At 40.8% G+C, this 20,154-nt stretch overlaps 1 protein-coding gene across 6 annotated transcripts in view; it reads left to right on the top strand.

Moving 5' to 3' along the window:
- The window catches only part of CAMK2A (calcium/calmodulin dependent protein kinase II alpha), a 155,965-nt gene extending 137,164 nt beyond the window's left edge, over positions 1-18,801 (top strand). For 5 of the 6 annotated variants that reach the window (XM_069969139.1, XM_069969142.1, XM_069969141.1 and 2 more), the window contains 6 exons: positions 1,573-1,605; positions 4,469-4,517; positions 7,206-7,281; positions 9,674-9,768; positions 10,932-11,160; positions 13,015-18,801. In XM_069969139.1, coding sequence (XP_069825240.1) covers positions 1,573-1,605; positions 4,469-4,517; positions 7,206-7,281; positions 9,674-9,768; positions 10,932-11,160; positions 13,015-13,018 — 486 coding nt within the window. In that variant the 3' untranslated portion in view covers positions 13,019-18,801. The remainder of the gene's footprint in view (positions 1-1,572; positions 1,606-4,468; positions 4,518-7,205; positions 7,282-9,673; positions 9,769-10,931; positions 11,161-13,014) is intronic. The other variant, XM_069969140.1, reaches the window with a different exon arrangement.
- Positions 18,802-20,154: the final 1,353 nt, after the last annotated feature.

Raw genomic sequence — 20,154 nt, 5'->3', positions numbered from 1 at the left:
CAGCAGTGCACTTTCCCACAATTCCTTTGGCTTGCATATGAAGTATAAACCAACTGCCAGTACTAATGGGACAGATCAGGTGACTGCAACAGGACTGAGCATGAGTGACCCACCCTAGTGGGTGCCAAGTGGGCCAAAACCAGGGGGCACAGGTTCTCAAAACAAACCAGGCACATGGGGGGGGGGATTAGTGAGTCTATATTACAGTATTGTCACAATATAGATTTATTAATTACAGTGATGTCACAGGACAAGGAAAATAATACAGTCAATGATGACACAATGCATAATGCAGTATAGGTACATTAAAGAGTTATATGTATATCACAATATATGAAGCTTTGTGAAGTCAAGGGAAAGTGTTATGTAACAGTATAGGAATAAGGCACACAGAGCTTCTCCTATGCACCTAGTAGCCCTTAAGTCCCTTCAGGCCTTAGGACCCAGGTGTGTCAGCAACCTCTGCAACCCCTATAGATAGTTCTGCTACTGAGTCCCAGCCAGCCCATTGATGGTGTCTAGTCAGCGGCCTAGCTATAGAGGTTGCAGATATGCTATGCATAGACAGAGAAATGTCGAAAACCTGTAAGACTCCATACACCAGCTGGATCTCCTTAACGAGAACAGTACCTCCCAGAGAACCATCTTTAAAGTAGAAAGGTAGACTATACAGCCAATCCCAGCATGCTTTGCACCACCTACGTAGCTAGAAGCTTGATAGCAAGTAGGCAAAAGTCACACCCAAAGCAATACCATTGTACTGTACGTGTATATGTCCCCTGCACATCATCCAGTATCTGCTCGCTGCTTCCATCCTCTCTCTCTCTGGTTAGATTTTGGTCACTGTGATCTGTCCTGAGCCTTGGTCATGTATTTCTCTTACTTGTGTCACTCACTTTTGTGCAGGTTGACATGGTGCTGAATGTTAGGATGCCTTATTAATGTATGTTCCCCGCTGTGCTCCCTACTCTGCTCCTCTGACTGTGCTTCCGCTTCTCTATGCTTCTTCAGCTCAGTAACGGGACATGGAGAACTCCTCTCCAACCACTCAACCCGGCCTTGTGTTCAGATACATTGACCTTATCGGAATGGTTATTCTTTGGTATCTTTGTATACACAAGCGGTTCAGTGGTTCGTCTGCTGGCCAGAATGGTGCTGCATGTGGGGTACTTACTGTAAAAAAGGAACCTATCATCACTTTAATGCTGCCTGAACCACTAGACATCAGAGAGGTCCATGGTGTCTTCTCCCCGCCCCACCAGCCTTCCAATCAGAAGCCACCATAGACCACCCCATGACTCATGGTTCAAGCAGCACGACAGGTTCCCTTTAACCCGATTCCCCTCAACCCCAATTCCATTTTTGGCCTCTATATTTGCTACGCTCCATGGCTGTGTTGTTAATCGTAACCCTTAATGTTCCTTGTGTTTTTTACATCCTGCTGGGGCTTCTTCTTGTGATGCGGCTACTGCTTGTGGTCACTGTGCTGACTTCTGTGCTTCCCCCTGTGGTCACCGTGCTGCTGGCTGTGTGTCTCACTCTCCTTCCTATCTGTTCTCCTTGTTTTTCCAGAAAAGAAAGTCCAGTTCCAGTGTCCAGTTAATGGTGAGTCTATGTTTTGTCTTATTCAGTGCTGGTTCCTCTGCGTCCCAGAATGGAGCAATGGTCTGCTTCACTCTCCCTATACGCTGAGGGTGTCTGGAAATAAGCATACCCCTTATGGTTGGGGTCTGTTATTAAGGACTACACCAAATGGGGAAATCAATAGAAGGCAATCCTATCTTATTCTATTACTCAAGGAGTACATTTATTTCCAGATCACTTAGCGTATAGGGGGGTTTGGTCTGCTCTTACTCGCACAGTGTACTCATAGCATAGGTATAATAATAACATCTATTATAAGAGCTATAATAAGACAAACAGATGCCATTCTGACTCAGTAGTTGGAGATTCGTGTTTGTTCTTGAAGCACTTGGGCAGTAGACACTACAGTTCCATATTATCCAGATCTCTTCAAGTGTATCTCGTGAAGCTCCTCGAACTACTGTAGACTAGACAGACTCTAAGTTGATGGCATTTTAACTCTTCATTGCTTTCAAGATAGGTGCCAGCTAGGTGTATCCAGCCTGAGACCCAACGCATTCCCCCATCACAGACTTTCCCAGGCCCCTCAATCCTGAGGATATTGGTCACTACTAGTGTTGAGTGGACTTGCCAAATTTTTCAGTATGCTCGGCATTCAGGAGAAGTTGGGTGCCGCACTTGGGCTGCCAGGAAAACATGGATACGGTCTATAGCTCTAGCCATGTTTTTCAGGACTCCCTATGGGGTAAACCAACTTCCCCAGCCTCCTGGGAGCCATATGTCAAGTGTTCCCGACCAAAGAATTATGCCAAACCCAAGCAGATCAGCAAGTCCACTCAACACTAGTCACAGCTGATCCCACAGGTAGAATTCCAGAGGCTGGGATCAGGGCGGTGGAGGTTGGAGGGGCACACACTACAAGTCCTGATTCATTGATGACACATTGTGCTCCTGTCGACTATACCAAGCTGGACACCATGAAATCGGATGACTACTATCTTCATCCAATATGGTGTTATTGTCAGAAAGCAGCCCACAGATATGAGCAGTCGGAAAACTCTGTGGGAGCTACCACCCGTTCCGTTGTCGCAGGGCAAACATTTTTGGGTACCTATTTGCCTCTGTGGTTCACGTTCTATCGCATAGCATTCCATCGAAGTACATTGTGATTGCACCAGGCCCTTAGGGTGGCCGACCACTACCTTTCACAAGACTGACTCTTTCATTGAACGTCACATAGTAATGGTTTACTGATGAGAGAATGGTTGGGGACATTCACGGTTATAGTTCTAGTCCATACCATTTCTACTACAAGTGCAAATAAAACCACCTATGTCTCAATATGACATGAACATCCCAGCAGCGAATTGTAAGAGTTGCCATACTACAAACAATGTCAATGCACAGCAACTTGTCTTCTAACTTAAGAGGTAGTCTTTGTGTCCCACCACCGATCATCCACAGAGTCTTCTCGACTGACATTTCTTACAGATAGTTCTCTGTTCCATTGTTTCTGTACACCAACCTTAGTAAAAGAGTTTCTGTTGCCCAAAGACCGCAACACCTGCATAGTGTCCCTATATCAGAACAAGTCATCTATGTCAGTCTTCAATCACTTCCCTCTTCTGCTCCTATTTAAGGCCTCTTCTCTCTGCTGTGTAATGGCGCACCATTCAACATCGTGGCCTACCTGTGTCTGTCTTGACACTACCCCATCCCCAGCTGAAAGTTACGAAACTCTCTCAAAAACACCACTAACACACAGTGGATAAATATATAGAAAAGTACCGCTGGTGCTACAGTATGTACACTGTGTGACCAAGTCCCAAACCAAGCCGCTAACTTGGTATTAAGTGGAGGTTTTCAAACAAGTTGCCCTGCGTGATAGCAGCCATAGTGTTACTGCCAATATTGGTCATCCAGGGTTTTGTTGGATGCACTGCCCCCATGACATGGACTGTACCCTTAGGCTAGATTCAGCCGCGCAGCGCTGACATTACTAGATTGTTAACCCGAAATCGTTTATTACACAGAATGAAAGTTGTCAGTTACAATCGTTACTACGGTCGTTTACTCCATCTGATCCTGGCAAAAGAATGAAAGATGTGGAATTATACTGACGGATTAACAATAATTTTAGGGTCAGATCTAAATCAACGATCAACAACACATTAACAGTTTTTCGATTGTTGCCTACAATTACAATTGTTGCGGCCCCAGTAGATTCTTAAGTAAATGTTAGGAGATGAGTGGTCTCTTACAGGAGTGAACACTTTACCATTGGCAGCTATAGTCTATGCACATGTATGAGGTCACAGTACTATGCCAGTACGAGCAGCCATTCTTTTTTTTCTCCTCTGACTTATTTTACAGTACATGTTCTTTGCTAAGCAAAATAAGGTAATGGACAACTAGGAAGAGAGCCTACTTATTATTGTCCTGTGCCTTTTTGCCCAGCAGAGGGCGATGTCAGTCCACAACTTGGGGCTCCCAGAGGAATGAGCAGCTGTGTTTGTAGTCACAGCTCTGTGCGCAGTTGGTGCAGCTGGTATTGGGATATGTGGGAGAAATGAACAATAAGGACTGCGCCGGATGGGGTTGGGATTTCATGTTCTCAGAAAAGGAAGAAAATGTAAATCCCTGAGGTGCTGTCACTACAAAACATTAGAAAGCCATTAAAAACCATATTCTACTAAAACTTGATTTTTTTTTTCCTGGTGAATGGTGACCTCTAGTGGTAAAAATGTAAAATACAGAGGAATTTCGACTCATCTGGACAGGACGAGAACGCCTTCCGGATAGGGTGCTCTTCTGGTGTCCAAAACAACTGACGTGTGTTTTATTTTAGAATAACCCGATTCTTCCTCCTTGTCATTTCATCCAGGAATCCTCTGAAAGCACAAACACTACTATCGAGGATGAAGATACCAAAGGTGGGTCAGTCGATGAATTGGTGACCACATAGAGAGAGGTTTTTTTTCATGACTTCCATGCTCTATGTTAGAAAAATATTCCTAAAATGAAATGCCCATCCATCCTTGGAAATGAAATGGTCTGCTAACTTCATGAAGGGCTATTGCAGTGAAAAAAAAAAACCATATATATATATATATATATATATATATATATATATATATATATATATAGCAGCACTTTACAATTCTATTTCTTATTCTATGTCCTCAATGCACCAAAAGATACAAGTCAAAACAAAAAAGAAGGATCCTCCAAGGGATCACAAAAAATGCAGGACAATCAAATCTAAATAATATTATAATCTTTATTTGAATAATTTATATATTAAATAAAATTCATTAAAATACAGAGGAATTGAAACAGAACCTTACAATAAAGAAATCAGTGATGGGGCATACATAAATACTCTATAAGATCTTATATTGCAAATGCATGGAAAATGCTCATAAGAGGAATGTATAGTTGTTGTAATGCAGGCAGCCTCCACAAGAGGGCATACAAATACAGATGAACAGATTCAATGGCACAAAGAAAAAAGTATAAGACAAGCCAGGGATACCAAGTAGATACCCCACAGAAGGTGAAATCTCCAAAGTATATTATATATACATTAACCAAGGAGGATGCCTGTATTCAACTAAGTCCCACTCACCTACTCACCCCTGAGTAGGTGAGTGGGACTTAGTTGAATACAGGCATCCTCCTTGGGGCCTCATTCACACATCCCCCAATTTTAGGGCTTATGGACTTCTATTGGGCTTCTCACACGATCTAAGTTTTTGCGGATCTGTAACCATTCCACTATAAAATAGGAGATGTCTTAGTGCGGAGCGTGATCGCATCATGAATTCCCTATATATGGGATCCGGTTTTTTTTCCCCACAGATTCCATGGATTTGACATTTGTGAATCCATGAAAAACATGGATGTGATGTTTTATCTACATTAGTTCTATTTCTTTTCAACTTTTTAACTTTCTTATAACTAGCACGGTACAATTTTTCATGGATCCGTGAAAAAAAAAATGGACACAGATTGCATTACAGATGCAATCACAGACATTTTTCATGGATCACAGAGCTAGGTGGCGGATTTAGTCCACGGAGCTTAAAAATCACTGAACGTGGGAATAAGGCCTTACTGTTTCCACTCATTGTAAGCAAAAAATACATACATACATTTTCTGGAATAGAATTATATCACAAAGTTATATGAAGAAATTTAAAAAAAAATTATTTGTATTTGCTGGAATAGCCCCTTAATACATGACGTGTTAACAGCAGGGACAGGGGTTTCCTCTGTTCAGGATCCCCACCTCTTGGCTATACAAAGTGTGTCTCCTACTCTGGAGGACCTGTCCTGCATTATACAGACATTGATATGAAAGAGCACTGTGGAGTACTTCATTTTCCATGTGGCGGCGCTACAGAGAAATTAAACACTTACTGACAGGTTTTTCCACAGATTACAGACTATTACTGGTACAAGGCCATAGGTGTCAATAGCATTGCTTTATGATATGGAAACAATTTATTTAAGACAATTAAAAGCTAATTGTAATAATAAGCACAAGACAAAGCTCCTGGGCTCCAATGCAGAATCTATAATAAGGCCGCCATCTTTTACATGTCACAGATAATGCATGGGGTTACTGCACTTTCTATAGCTATACCTAAAAGGGTTACTGCACCTTCTATAGCTACACCCATAGGGGTTACTGCACCTTCTATAGCTACACCTATAAGGGTTACTGCACCTTCTATAGCTACACCCGTAGGGGTTACTGCACCTTCTATAGCTACACCCGTAGGGGTTACTGCACCTTCTATAGCTACACCCGTAGGGGTTACTGCACCTTCTATAGCTACACCGATAGGGGTTACAGCACCTTCTATAGCTACACCTATAGGGGTTACTGCATCTTCTATAGCTACACCTATAGGTGTTACTGCACCTTCTATAGCTACACCTATAGGGGTTACTGCACCTTCTATAGCTACACCCATAGGGGTTACTGCACCTTCTATAGCTATACCTATAGGGGTTACTGCACCTTCTATAGCTATACCTATAGGGGTTACTGCACCTTCTATAGCTACACCCATAGGGGTTACTGCACCTTCTATAGCTACACCTATAGGGGTTACTGCACCTTCTATAGCTACACCCATAGGGGTTACTGCACCTTGTATAGCTACACCTATAGGGGTTACTGCACCTTCTATAGCTACACCCATAGGGGTTACAGCACCTTCTATAGCTACACCCGTAGGGGTTACTGCACCTTCTATAGCTACACCTATAGGGGTTACTGCACCTTCTATAGCTACACCCATAGGGGCTACTGCACCTTCTATAGCTACACCTATAGGGGTTACTGCACCTTCTATAGCTACACCCGTAGGGGTTACTGCACCTTCTATAGCTACACCTATAGGGGTTACTGCACCTTCTATAGCTACACCTATAGGGGTTACTGCACCTTCTATAGCTACACCTATAGACCAGTTAGTGAACGTTGTATTCCACCTATAACATGTCTTCTGCTTATTTTCTTAAGATATCTTCTTACTGTGTAGAACTCCCTTCTCCACCGATGAACCTTAAGATCCCGGGATTAACACTCACTTTTCTCATGCTTACAGTGAGGAAGCAGGAAATTATTAAAGTGACAGAGCAGCTAATAGAGGCCATTAGCAACGGAGACTTTGAATGCTACACGTGAGTATTTGTACAAAGGCGCCTGTGTAATAGCGGTAAGAAACTTTTCTAACTTCGTATAATTGCTCAGAATTAGTGTAATGATTCAGCTACATGAAACTAAACCAGCTCTATAGGGCACATGCTTTGTAGCTACTTCTCAGCCTCCCTCTTTTTTTCGGAGTAGTCACCACTTCTTCCCGTTCTCTGTGGTTGGAATATTCTGTACAACAGGAGTAGATTACAGTCCATGCATCCAATGTCCCTCCTGTGTCTTTTGCTTATCAAGAGGTTAAAACTCCTGATGGACCCATCAGTTTAGCATCCCGGATTTGTTACCGCTGCTGTTTTGAATGGCTATGGATGACCAATAAAGTCAAAATCATTCCAAGAGGGTGAGTGCCACAGTTTTTTTTTTTCCTCCATCTACATGTATATGGACCACCTGTGGACCAGAGTCCAACACAGCACAGAGGAGAGTGTTGCTTCGAGTGGCAGCACTGGTTGTGTTTATCTGCCTCGTGGCGGATCTTGCTGTATGTATTTTGGAGCTGTCCACCATTGCAAGACTTTTGATGCTTTTTTATGCTACAGTGACGCAACCACAGGGTTTCGTATGTCTCCTACATGTTTAAGATAGAAGAGTCAAAGGTGAGTATGTGGTTTTTCTTTAGCCCAGCACAAGAACATAACAAGTGGTAGAAGACCCTGGACTGTCTCCTCAGACAACAGCTCACAAGTCATAGGTTAAATCCTCTATAGAACAGTTTTAACAATAGTACAAGCAATAATTGGTAATATTGACCTTCTGATATGTATCCATACATATGGGTTACAGAGAAAATAGATCACTGAGTGATCAGGTTACAGATTCTGGCCATAGATGTTTAGAAACTGTTGACTGTGAGTGCTAGGTCTCCTTCTACAGGAACATTGAAATCAAAACAACCTATCCTGGGAACCAAGGAGAAATGAGATATCGACCAAGATCTGTGTAAATTTCTGGCACCAGTTGATCTGTAAACAATTCTTCTTCCACCGGAGTACGCCTTTAACTGATCGCCCACAAACCATGAGACCACTCAATCAAACAGAGCAGAGACACTAGGTGCTGGAGCTTGAGCCAGATAAAAATGATCTATGCTTCATTCACTATGGAGTTACAAACTGGGACATCAGCACAAGAGCCATGCATTAGAAGCTTCACGAAATAGGTTTCCATTAGAGATGAGCGAACCGGGTTTGGGTTCGAGTCCATCCGAACCCGAACGTTCGGTATTTGATTAGCGTGGGCTGCTGAACTTGGATAAAGCTCTAAGATTGTCTGGAAAACATGGATACAGCCAATGACTATATCCATGCTTCCCACATAGCCTTAGGGCTTTATCCAAGTTCAGCAGCCACCGCTAACCAAATGCCGAAAGTTCGGGTTCGGATGGACTCGAGCATGCTCCAGGTTCGCTCATTTCTAGTTTCCATGGCTGAGTTACTGCACGCAAGACTACAATCACTACATGCAATATGGAGTAGTGTAAAGCTGCTGTCGTTGTACTCAACACCAATGGAAGTGTCTTCTCTGGAATATGAATACCTCTCTGGCAGATCAATGGATGAAGGGAGGTTCATGAAGACATGGAAGATTTGAGTGCTATGACTTCAAACTCATCAAATTTAAAATGATTATGAATGGCAATGTTCAGCCTGGCCTTCTCATCCCACATCAGTAGTCTTTTAGCTAGGGAAAGTCTTACCAGAAGAATGTAGGCCAGTATAGCTGGCCCAACTCCATAGTGGTCATCTGGTGTCCACATTTGGCCTTACAGTTAAAAAGGGTTATTGAGTGGTAGACAAACATGGCCACTTTCTTCTAGAGACAGCTCTTGGCTCCAGTTTGGGTGCAGGTTTTGCTCACTTCCATTGCCATTAACGGAGCTTAACTGCAAACAACACCTGAACTGGAGACAAGAGTTGTGCTGTCTCTGAAATAAAATGGCCATGTTTTTCTAACGCTGGATAACCCCTTTAAGTGACTTGGGGTGAGTACATTGCTAAAATATTGCCATAATCATTTTCCACTATCACTTCTCCATGTGCTATGTTACATTATGATTAGGGATGGTACGAACCGAGTTCGGTTCGGGTTCGTATGAACCCGAACCCTCGGTAATGATTCCCGCTGTCTGCCCGCTCCGTGCAGCGGGCGGATCCAGCGGGAGGACCGTCTGGAAAACTGGGATACAGCCATAGCCATAGGCTGTATCCCAGTTTTCCAGGCGGTCCTCCCGCTGTATCCGCCCGCTGCACGGAGCGGGCAGACAGCGGGAATCCGATGCCGAGCCTCGGCGGGTTCGGACCGTCCCTAATTATGATGTTACTTAGAGATTACATATTAGCTTTCTTCTGTCTCCTCTAGCAAAATGTGTGACCCTGGAATGACGGCATTCGAGCCCGAAGCTTTGGGGAACCTGGTGGAGGGTCTAGACTTTCATCGCTTCTACTTTGAAAATTGTGAGTTATTCCCAACTTTTTCCTATAATAAATACACGTTAACTAGATATGCCCAAAGTGGGCTAATTTATTGGGTTCTTTCAATAATATTTTCTTGTATACTTTAGAGATAAAGGAGTATTAGAACATGATAAAAGTTCACTGACTTTCTAGCATTACTAGTAAAACTTTATCGGCGATACAAATATTTAGGGGTATTCACACATATAATTCGGTAACATGACAAACACCCATTGGAAACCCAATGGAGTCAATGGGGTCCGTCAGACACCACTGATGTCCATCAAGCAGCACACCCCTGACTTCATTTAAAGAGTCTGGTAGAGGCTTGGCCCTCGTCTCTCCATCCATAACACATGAACACTTGGTGCAGCGATGAAGGAGATAGCTGTCAGTCAAATGAGGCATACACCTATACTACGTGTTTCCTAATGGAAGCTTTTTTTTTCTAATACATTGCTTTAATAAGATTATATTACTTTCTAATATAGCTTTATTTAAAACTATCTATTGATTTTTTACTTATTACACACTTCCATTTATTGGTAGCAGTAAGGGTCCTATCAGAACCTATCAATAATGTAAATGAGTGCCGATCTGCTAGAGCCTATCACATATCTTGATGATCGTTTATCAAAGGCTGCACGGACATTGTTAGCGATGTCCGTGCAGCCCTTGCCCTAAACTGTTATACATTACCTGTCTACGCTCCCAATCTTCTCGTGCCCTGTGCTTTTACTCCCAGCACCACGGTTGCAACTTCAAATCAGTCTCTGAGCTGACAGGCCACTCAGCCAATCACTGGCCATGGCATGTGCATGGAGAGGTAATTTATAACAGTGTATTCAGTCGTTGGCTGCACATGGCCATTATATTTATATTTTTATATATTTATATATTATATATGACATTACTTACTGTACACATACTTACAAAGAAATATAACTTTGTTAAATCAATGTATTGAATATTATTTTTTGTTTGGGGAGCACCCCTTTAATAGACCCTTGGCATTTTAAAAGTCTTGCAATACCAGAAACAGCCAGTGGACAAGAGTGGAGCTTTATTATTATTATAATATAGTTTATCCAACTGACAATTCCAAGATGTACATGTCATGCATTGAATTTAAAAAAATAACAACTTTTTTTTTCTTTTTCCAGTGTGGTCTCGAAGCAATAAACCCCTTCATACAACCATCCTTAACCCTCACATCCACTTGATGGGAGATGAGTCTGCCTGCATTGCCTATATACGCATTACTCAGTATCTGGATACCAGTGGTGTCCCCCGCACTGCCCAGTCAGAGGAGACATGTATTTGGCACCGCCGTGATGGCAAATGGCAAAATGTTCATTTCCACCGATCGGGAGCCCCTTCTGTTCTCCCACAGTAAGAACCTTGATTTGTTCATGGATTGATTTACTCAAGATGAGAGCGCTTACCCTTGAGAAGGACAGTGTAACCATTGGGTCACTTCTCATGTCATTGGTTGCGATCCCAGTGGAGATTTAAACCATACTATTATATAATATCACTTATATACTTTATATTTTATATCCTTATAATTAAAATGTTAAAGTGGTACTATCATAAAAACTTGTCATACTTTAGGGTAAATTCACACGGGCGGATCCGCCGGGAGTCTCACGTACGAAATCCGCAGCTAATCCACAATACACGTATTAATAATAATAAGAATAATACGTGTATTGCGGATTAGCTGCGGATTTCGTGTGTGAGACTCCCGGCGGATCCGCCCGTGTGAATTTACCCTTATACCAATTTTTTTTACTGTTGATAGATGTATGGCATTGGTCACAGGTATCTATCTCACAAATAGCTTAATAATCTCCAGTCACATCACTGTCTATCTATAGACAATATCCATAAAGTTTCTCAAGGCAAAAATACTACAGATTTCTTCCTCTCCTCCTTGTAAGCTACACCCAAAATGGTGGTACTGCAGACAGCCATCTGACACACGTTATGCATAAAATGTGTGTCAGGTGGCTGTCAGTTACACTGCTGCTCTGGAGGGAGCTCAGTAGGAGAAAGAAAAGACTAGCTGGCATGTAGATGTTATTCTCCATACATAAACAGTTACCACATATAGACAGTATGTATATAGTAACTCTGTATGTATGGACAATCACCTGATTGAAGCTTCCCTTGAGAAGCTGATCAGTCTTTCACTCCTCCTTCTGAATTTAATCCAGAGTGGTGGTACTGCTGACAGCCAGTCCACTGCAAATTGTGTGTTACCTTAAAGGGGTTATCCAGGATTAGAAAAACATGGTCCTTTTTTTCCAGAAACAGCACAACTCTTGCCTTCAGTTTTGATGGGGTTTGCATTTACCCTTATTCACTTTAATGGAACTTAGTTGCAAAATCACATCCAAACTGTAGATAAGAGTAGTGCTGTTTCTGGAAGAAAGAGGTTGTGTTTCTCTAAACCTGGACAACTCCTTTAAGATAAGTAGAGGTAGGAGGTCCATTTCTGTATCAGGAAACCCCAGTGATTATATCCAAATCCATAGACAGATACAGCTACAGAATTGACCCTTTCCTAGGGATTCATTCTAAACAATATAGGTATAAGAGGTATAAACATATAACTTTAATAGAAGGCCACAGTCTCACATGAACAGGGCCTGTTCAGACTCTATAACTTGGCTTGGCCAGGGTACAGAGAGACAGGAGGGACAAACTTAAAGAGGCAAATACATGAAACTGAGTCCTAGTCCTGGGACATTACACGGCCTTAAAGGAGAACTCGGGGCAAATGTAAAAAAAAAACAGAGGGGGCAGGGGATGGTGGGAACATAATAACAAAGTGATACCCATCCCAATGCCCCGCTCACTGGCACCCATCGGCCTCCTGTAGCTCCCGTTCCTGTAACGTCATGGTCACGCACAACAATACTGCTCAGCCAATCAGTGACCGAGATGGGATACCTCTGCTCTCACTGACAGAGTGAGTAGTTACTTCCAGGTTGTGATGAAACAGGAAGCCGGGAGATACAAGAGACCAAAGTAAAACTGTGAGCAGTGGTTCTGCACTGTGGGGGCACTGGGACTGGTAAGTATATTTTCATTATTATGTTCTCACCCCCCTTTTTTTTTTACCCATGCCCAGAGTTTTCCTTTAATCTAATTGTCTTGGCTATCAAGAGCATTAGAAAGTATAGCATGTACTATTGTAGTTGTATTTTTGTTAATATGATTTTTTTTTCTATGTTCCAGCTGAATCTCCAGCTTTGGTCAAGGACAATAATTATCAACACCAGAAGAAGAAGTCCCATCAGTCTTCTGTTCCTCTTTCCCATTCTCTCTCTCTCTTTCTGTGCACCTATCTTATCCATTGGTCCATCCATGCATTTCTTTCTTTAAATGATATACCAGGTGACAGGTGGCATTGAACAGTGTGTGAGTGTACGTACGTGTGTGCGAGCCTGTGAGTGTTGACATGTCCTATGCACATTCCTGGTCAACCACCAAGTTAGAGAGAGAGGGGGGTGCATCTTTCTCTGGAAATTATGTCATCGCAGACTGGTCCAGTGACATCAGCAGCTATACAAACCAACCATCACAGAATATATATATTTTTTTTAGTATTTTACGGTAACACTGAAGACACCAGTTTGATGGCCAACAATACGGGCCTAGTGTATGTTTTTGTAATCCATAATCCCATTAACTCCAGGAAAGGCATTTAAACAGCCTCATACTCCAAAAGAAACCAAAAGCACAAGATCTAACATTCTCAATGGAAGCTCCTTTCAATTCTCGGACCTTCTGTAGATGAGATCACTAATCATCAATCGTTCTCCATTGTTATTTTTGAAACTCCGAAAGCTAAGGTTGCCTTAAATACCAGAGCATCCTATCATGATATACCTGCTATAAAAGTCCAGGGAAAAGAAAGTAATAAAAACTATATATATAAAAAATAAAAAACAATAAAAAGACAGTGATATGTGTCTGGCCTACCCCCAGCTGCAGCATGTTTTCAGAGAATGTCTATGTATTTAAGAGCTAAAGGGTTGATAGTATTTAAGTTGCAAAGCAACATAAAGCAATGTTGTGCAGAACGGACAAACAATAAAAAATAAAATAAAGTTCAGCGCAGACCGATAAATCAAGCTATAGTAATAATAAATATATATAAATATTCTTACATATATATATATTTTGTGGGAATACATCAGTGTGTTAAGGAAAATCTGTATTTCTATTTGAAATCTATTATATGCATGCTTTTTATAGAAGTAACACATTCTTGTAATAACCTATTTGCAATATGTTATCACAGAAGACATTTTTATTATTTTAATTGTTGAAAGCAACTATGAAAGCAACGTATTCCTTTTCGAGTCCATCTGTTGGTGGATGAGAGTACTGCTTAACTTTTTGAACTTTTTGAAACTTTGTTTTAAGGCTTGTACAATATTCGGCAATGGATTGAAAAAAAAATTTCTTTGCATTTTTCATAGAGTATAGAGTGTAGTTTTCTTTTTAGTGAGGTGCAGGTTCTGATTTTAACTCAGTGACTGCTTTATTATATTCACAGGAAAGCTCTTAGTAAAAAAAAAATTAAAAAAAAAAGACGCTTCCTAGTGTACAGGGCATTCATGGTTTTTTTTTTTCGTCCTCTGCATGATGACTTTTAAAAATTGACAAAGTCTACAGATGAGATGGTGAAGGCATGTTTACAATGTAGATACAATAGTGATATGTCCTGTTAGGCTGCTTCTCAAATCTCTATATGATAAATATGTAGGGTCCTTGTTACGCTTTCTTAAAAAATAAAAAAATAAAAATCACCAGAGAATGATCGATTGTCTCAGAATGTGGTGTTTGTTCCTTTTTTTCCAGTGAAGACGTGAAGTTAGAGAATGTCCTGTTTGTAGATACCCTCTAAAAGTTTACAGGTTGCTTGTTTTTGCATTTAACAAGTTGAACAGAAAAAGATCTGGGTGAAGATATCATCGAATCTTCAACTCTTGCCGATGGCACAAAGTATTTTTTTTTACTTCGGGTCTTGCTATGTGCATCAGGAACTCAAGGACTTTTTAAGATCTCAATGGTGTTGTGTTGTTACATCAGGAATGGAAAAGACATTGGGACTTTCAGTTCGAAGACCAGGCCTCTTGTGGTTACCACCTGTCATCAGTGGTGGCCCATGGTGGAGTTTACTCTTCTTGGAGATGATTATCCATGACTTTTTCTTGATTGACCATCAACCTTCATTGCTGAATTTGATTTATTGCTGTACATAAAAAGATTTAATAGGCCCAGAGATCGGGGCCCTAAGAAAATACCTACAAACACCTCCTTCTTCATCCATGGAGACAGTGTCATTTTGAGTAAAGAGAATTATGAGCGTAGGCCAATCTTTCAACCCCAGTACGGTTTCGTTATTGGCTTTGTAAACAGTATGTGACCTGACAGCAAAACAAGTTTATTCACAAGGCTTTCTATGTTTACTAGGCTCAAATTTTTGCATTGTATATATGTTTCCCAAATCTGGGCTGTGCCAAATGTCTCCTTAAAGGAGATCCTTTTTGCATTCACTTTTAGAGGTAAATTATGGGAATAGAATTGTTTGCAGAATGTCTTGTCTATAGTCTTCCGAAAATTGTACATTTCTTGTGTTGCACCGCTCCTTCGCCACCTACCCTCTCACCTGCGACAAGGTTGTTTTTTTATTTCGCCATAGCTTTTGGGTTACAATTTACAATAATTTTTGGTTGGCTTCTTAGTGCATAGTGCATGAGAAAAAGTTATGTCGTCTATGAGCTGTAACCCCAATTTGTAGGTTTAGTTTGGATCCTGAAAGATAATTCTATCAAAAAGTTTTGTTTCTACTGCATTTATTTTTGCAATTTGCCAAATATATGTCTAATATTTAGCCCAGCATGCTGTGCATACTATGGTGCAAAAATTCAAGCAACACTGATAACAATGGGAACACCATTTATGCAACAATACAAAAATAGAGAATAGAAACGTATTGCATGGAAAACTATCAGAGTTGGACTGTTCTACCAAAGTAGATGGTACTCTAATCAGCCCATACTGAATACAGCCCCCTTTAAAGATAACTTTGGACTGTTCAGTTCCATTCCTTATGAGTTGATTCACGAATAACCTAAGATTAGTGTGTGCAATAATATCAAAAAAGTTGGATTTATAATTGTTCTGTACAGGTAAAAGCTAGGACCAGAGAACCCAGTCCAACTATGACCAGAATAAAGGGCATGTCAAGGTTTACTATAAGATTGAAGGAACTCAAAAAATTAAGTTAAGTTGAGTAGCTGTTTTTTTTTTTTAAGTTTAAATAGAACAGGCTCAAAAAATTACCTTGTATGTCTTGACTTTTGGGGTGCTTTGTAATTTTTGCTATTACTCTACTTTATGAATGTATTCTATTGAGTGACCAAATAATTGTTGCCTTATCTGCACCTTTGAATTGAACAATTGTAAAGTCAGATAGAACTTGTTAATTTCTTGGTCCTTTGGGGGAATTTCTTAAAAACATTGTTGGATCAGGATCTTATAGTATTAAGGAGATACCCTTGACTGTTCTTTCTTCCTACTTTTATCTCTATAATTCATTTTTTACCTACTCACAACCAAGACTTCTGTGATAGGACTAGAACAATTACAACCTGCAAGGGATGTAGAACAAAAAGTGGCGAGTGGTCAATTGATAGACCATGCCTCAGTAATGTTACTAGATGCAAATGCATGGGGGGCTCAATTGGTTATAGATGTTGGTTCAGCTCATAAAATGTATACTCTACCTTCTGTAGCTCACAGATTATTTTTCTGTACGTTGTTACTATAGTTGTCTATGCAGTCTCATTTGATAAATATTAAAAAACAGTGTATTGATATTATGTTGACAGAGCCACCTAGGCAATTTTTTGTCCCCCCCCCCCCCCCCCCATGAGTTACCACCATAGACCTCTTCAGCCCTGACACATAGGGTACCATTTAGGTAACATTTTGGACTCCAAGCTCAGTTATTCACTTTCAATGAAGAGGGTGAGGTAGTTGTCAGGTGGGCCCACGTTTCTATGCAGTCTTTTTGTAGGTATACAGTTTGAATTTATTTTATTCCTTAGTTTTGAGGCTATTTCTGTACAGACATCTGATCTCTTGCCTTTGATTCTGTATACTTTGGGCGCCTGCTTCATAAGTTCACAAATGCAAGATCTTAAAAAATCATTATCTTGTCATTTTTGGGTTATTTTTGATATGTGGAACGGCACCTAATCGTTCATGAATATTGATGCATGGTTCCTATGACCAGTGTACTTGTATTCTATTTAAAAAAAAAATTGCATGTGTGCTAGTGAAGTGATGCCTCTGAAGCAGACCTGGTTACACTTACTTCAAATTTATGGGTATTACTGGAGCAATAGTTACATAACGTAACCTGCACAGAAGTGACTGCCAAAGGATCTGTATAACATAGCAACCAGTCACATGCTTTTTTGAGAGCATCCTTGAATACACAACTGGGCAGGCTTGGGTTCAGCTGCGTATTAGTGTTGAGCAAACTGACGAATGCTCAGCATTTAACTCCCGCCATCTGAAGAAGTTGGATGCAGCCCTAGGGAGTCTTGGAAAACATGAATACAGCCATAGGCTGGTGGCCCTAGGGGGGCATCAAACTTCTTCAGATGCTGGGAGTCAAATGCCGAGAGTTCAGGTTGGGAGAACTTTGCCGAACCCGAACAGTTTGGCAACTTCACTTAACACTACTGGCGATAGAATAGCCTCTAACCAATACTCTACTGGTTTGCCTAATACCATGAATGCTCTGGCATGCCTGTTATCTACTAGCAGCAAATCCACTTCAACCAGCAACCCCTAGGAATAGCAACTCTTCAGGGGTCCTGTATGGTTTTACTTTAGAAAGGTGGTAAAGGGGACACAAACCTCCTCAATTTTGGATATCTGTAATCGTCAGTTGGTTGAGACTCTGCTCAGTACTGGCCAAAGATCAATGGCCCGACCCATGTACAGTATTTGACAGGTTTTTTGTTATGTAAGATATGAAGGCAGATTGCTTCCATTATGTTCATGTACGCCATAATTCCGACCATCAAAAACATTACTGATATACTGAAGGGGGAAAATACACATTAATATATTTTACCCCATTCTACCTTATTCCTACACTTAAAATTCTCAAAATTTTTCTCAATGTAGGAAATAGAGGTGCTACATATGATCATTTGGCTCTAGTAATTTAGTGGCTTCTATTTTGTACTATGCCCTTGGTTTAGAAGGTTCTCGAAAGACAAGCCCTGCAAACAAACAGTTGTAATCTAGCTTGACACCAAGTATTCAGTTTTCCTACAGCACCTCCAGAGGGCAAATGAGGCATTACACCATTCCTAACAAAACATTAAATAGGCTGTCAATTTAATGCAAAGCCCTTTTTAGCCATTTTTTGTTTTGGCTCATAGATGAGGTTTCTCAAATAGGGATCCCAATGTATTAACCAAGAATTCCTTAAAAGTTTTTTTCAGAATGGGACACCCCCTTTAAAGCATCTGACTGCTTGCTATGGACTACACAGTTTTGTTCAGTACTGGTGCAATATTTTATAGAAAAGCTCCTGTGTCTATATTTTCTACACTCGATAGACCACATTCCCAATTCAGACAGATTGTTCTTAGCAAGGGAAGTCTGATCGAGGATGAGTGTCTGATTATACAGTATAACCTTCTATAGACGCTGGCCCGGTAACAGGTGAGAGGCCAAAGCACAAGTCATTTTCCTCTAGGCATAAAAGAGATGGGAAAAAAAAGCTAAAATCTATATTTATTTCTTCTATTATAAGTATTGAGACCGTGCACCGGTGTAACGTGTTGCAGAGATGTTTGTTCAGGTTGACTTTTTATTTTTAGCCTGCGGCTGTTACACATATAAGGTGGTGGTGAAAAAACTGGCACTTTTTTTGCTGGCTGTATATTTTAATCTTGATGTCTAATTTCAATAAATGGCACAATCTGAAACATGCAATGTCTCCTTTGTCACATTCTGGTTATGCATCCTACTTTCATGCTGCCCGCACCAAAGTCATTGGGGCAGTCCCTGGTGGCTTCCGCCTGCCCTGCCAGCCGTGTTTGATATTTCCCTATATGCAAGCACCTACAGGGCTGGTTAGGGTGTAATTTTTATCTCCATAATCTATTAGTAACATATTGGTGTAGAATATTTTTTTTATCGCTTTTTGTTAATTTTTTTCTGATATATATAATTTTAAAAAATCATCAATCCTGGCATTTTTTTTTCCGTTTATGCTGTTCACCGTGCGGGAACAATATTGTTATATTTTAATAGATCGGACATGTGCTTAACCTGTAACTGACTTCCTTAAACGTTGCTGTGCATCACAGCATTTAAGGGGTTAATAACAGGCAGCTGTGGGATTGCGGCTGCCTGTCATTATGCCTAGGTCTGTGGACAGAAATGTGTGCAGGGCTGATCGCATTGAAATGGGCTGACGTATGGCTGACGTGAAGCGGTTAACTATGTTCATCAAGATGAGAATACCTCTTTAAGTCACTGAATTGCTTACCACTAGCCTAAAATATTAACCCTTTGAGGACCAAGCCCAAAATGACCCAGTGGACCGTGCAAATTTTTTGCATTTTCACTTTTTCCTCCTTCACTTCTAAGAGTTCTAGCACTTTCATTTTTCTATCTACAGGGCTATGTAAGGGATATTTGTACTTTGTAATGGCGTCTTTCATTCTACCATAACATGTATGATGGAACCTCAAAAATATCATTTATGAAAATATAAATTGGTGAAATTGTAAAAAAAAAAATGCAACTGGTAACTTTTAAGGGGGGTTTTGTGTCAACGTAATGCACTATATGGTAAAAACTACATGATACCATTATTCTATAGGTCAGTCTGAACACAACCATATGCAGGTTTACACAGATTCTCTAATGTTATATACTTTATTTTGTTAAATCCTTTTTTTGCAATTAATTAATAAAATGGGCCTATTGTGACGCTTATAACGGTATTAGTTTTTCCCCTACAGGGCTGTATGTTTTATTTCAGGGGAGACATAACACTTATACAGGGAATCTGTCAGCTTCCGGGCCCTACCACTGGTCCTGACAGTGTGCAGTAGTTTGCAGCCCCTTTTTGGACATGTTACCTCTTCATAGTTTGCCTGTGCAGTGGACTATGCATAATCTCACATCTCCTACTGTAATGAAGAGTCAAAGAGGAGTTGTTTGTGCCGCACTCTGGCACGTCTCATCACTCCTTTCTCCTCCCTCTCCTTCATGAATAATCAATGCTGCACGGCCTCCTGCTTGCTGAGCTGTTATTCAGTATCT

The sequence above is a fragment of the Dendropsophus ebraccatus genome, chromosome 1 (genome assembly GCF_027789765.1).
Source record: "Dendropsophus ebraccatus isolate aDenEbr1 chromosome 1, aDenEbr1.pat, whole genome shotgun sequence".
Taxonomy (NCBI): domain Eukaryota; kingdom Metazoa; phylum Chordata; class Amphibia; order Anura; family Hylidae; genus Dendropsophus; species Dendropsophus ebraccatus.
The sequence above is the reverse complement of the archived record's forward strand: the minus strand, read 5'-3'. Positions and strand labels throughout refer to the sequence as shown.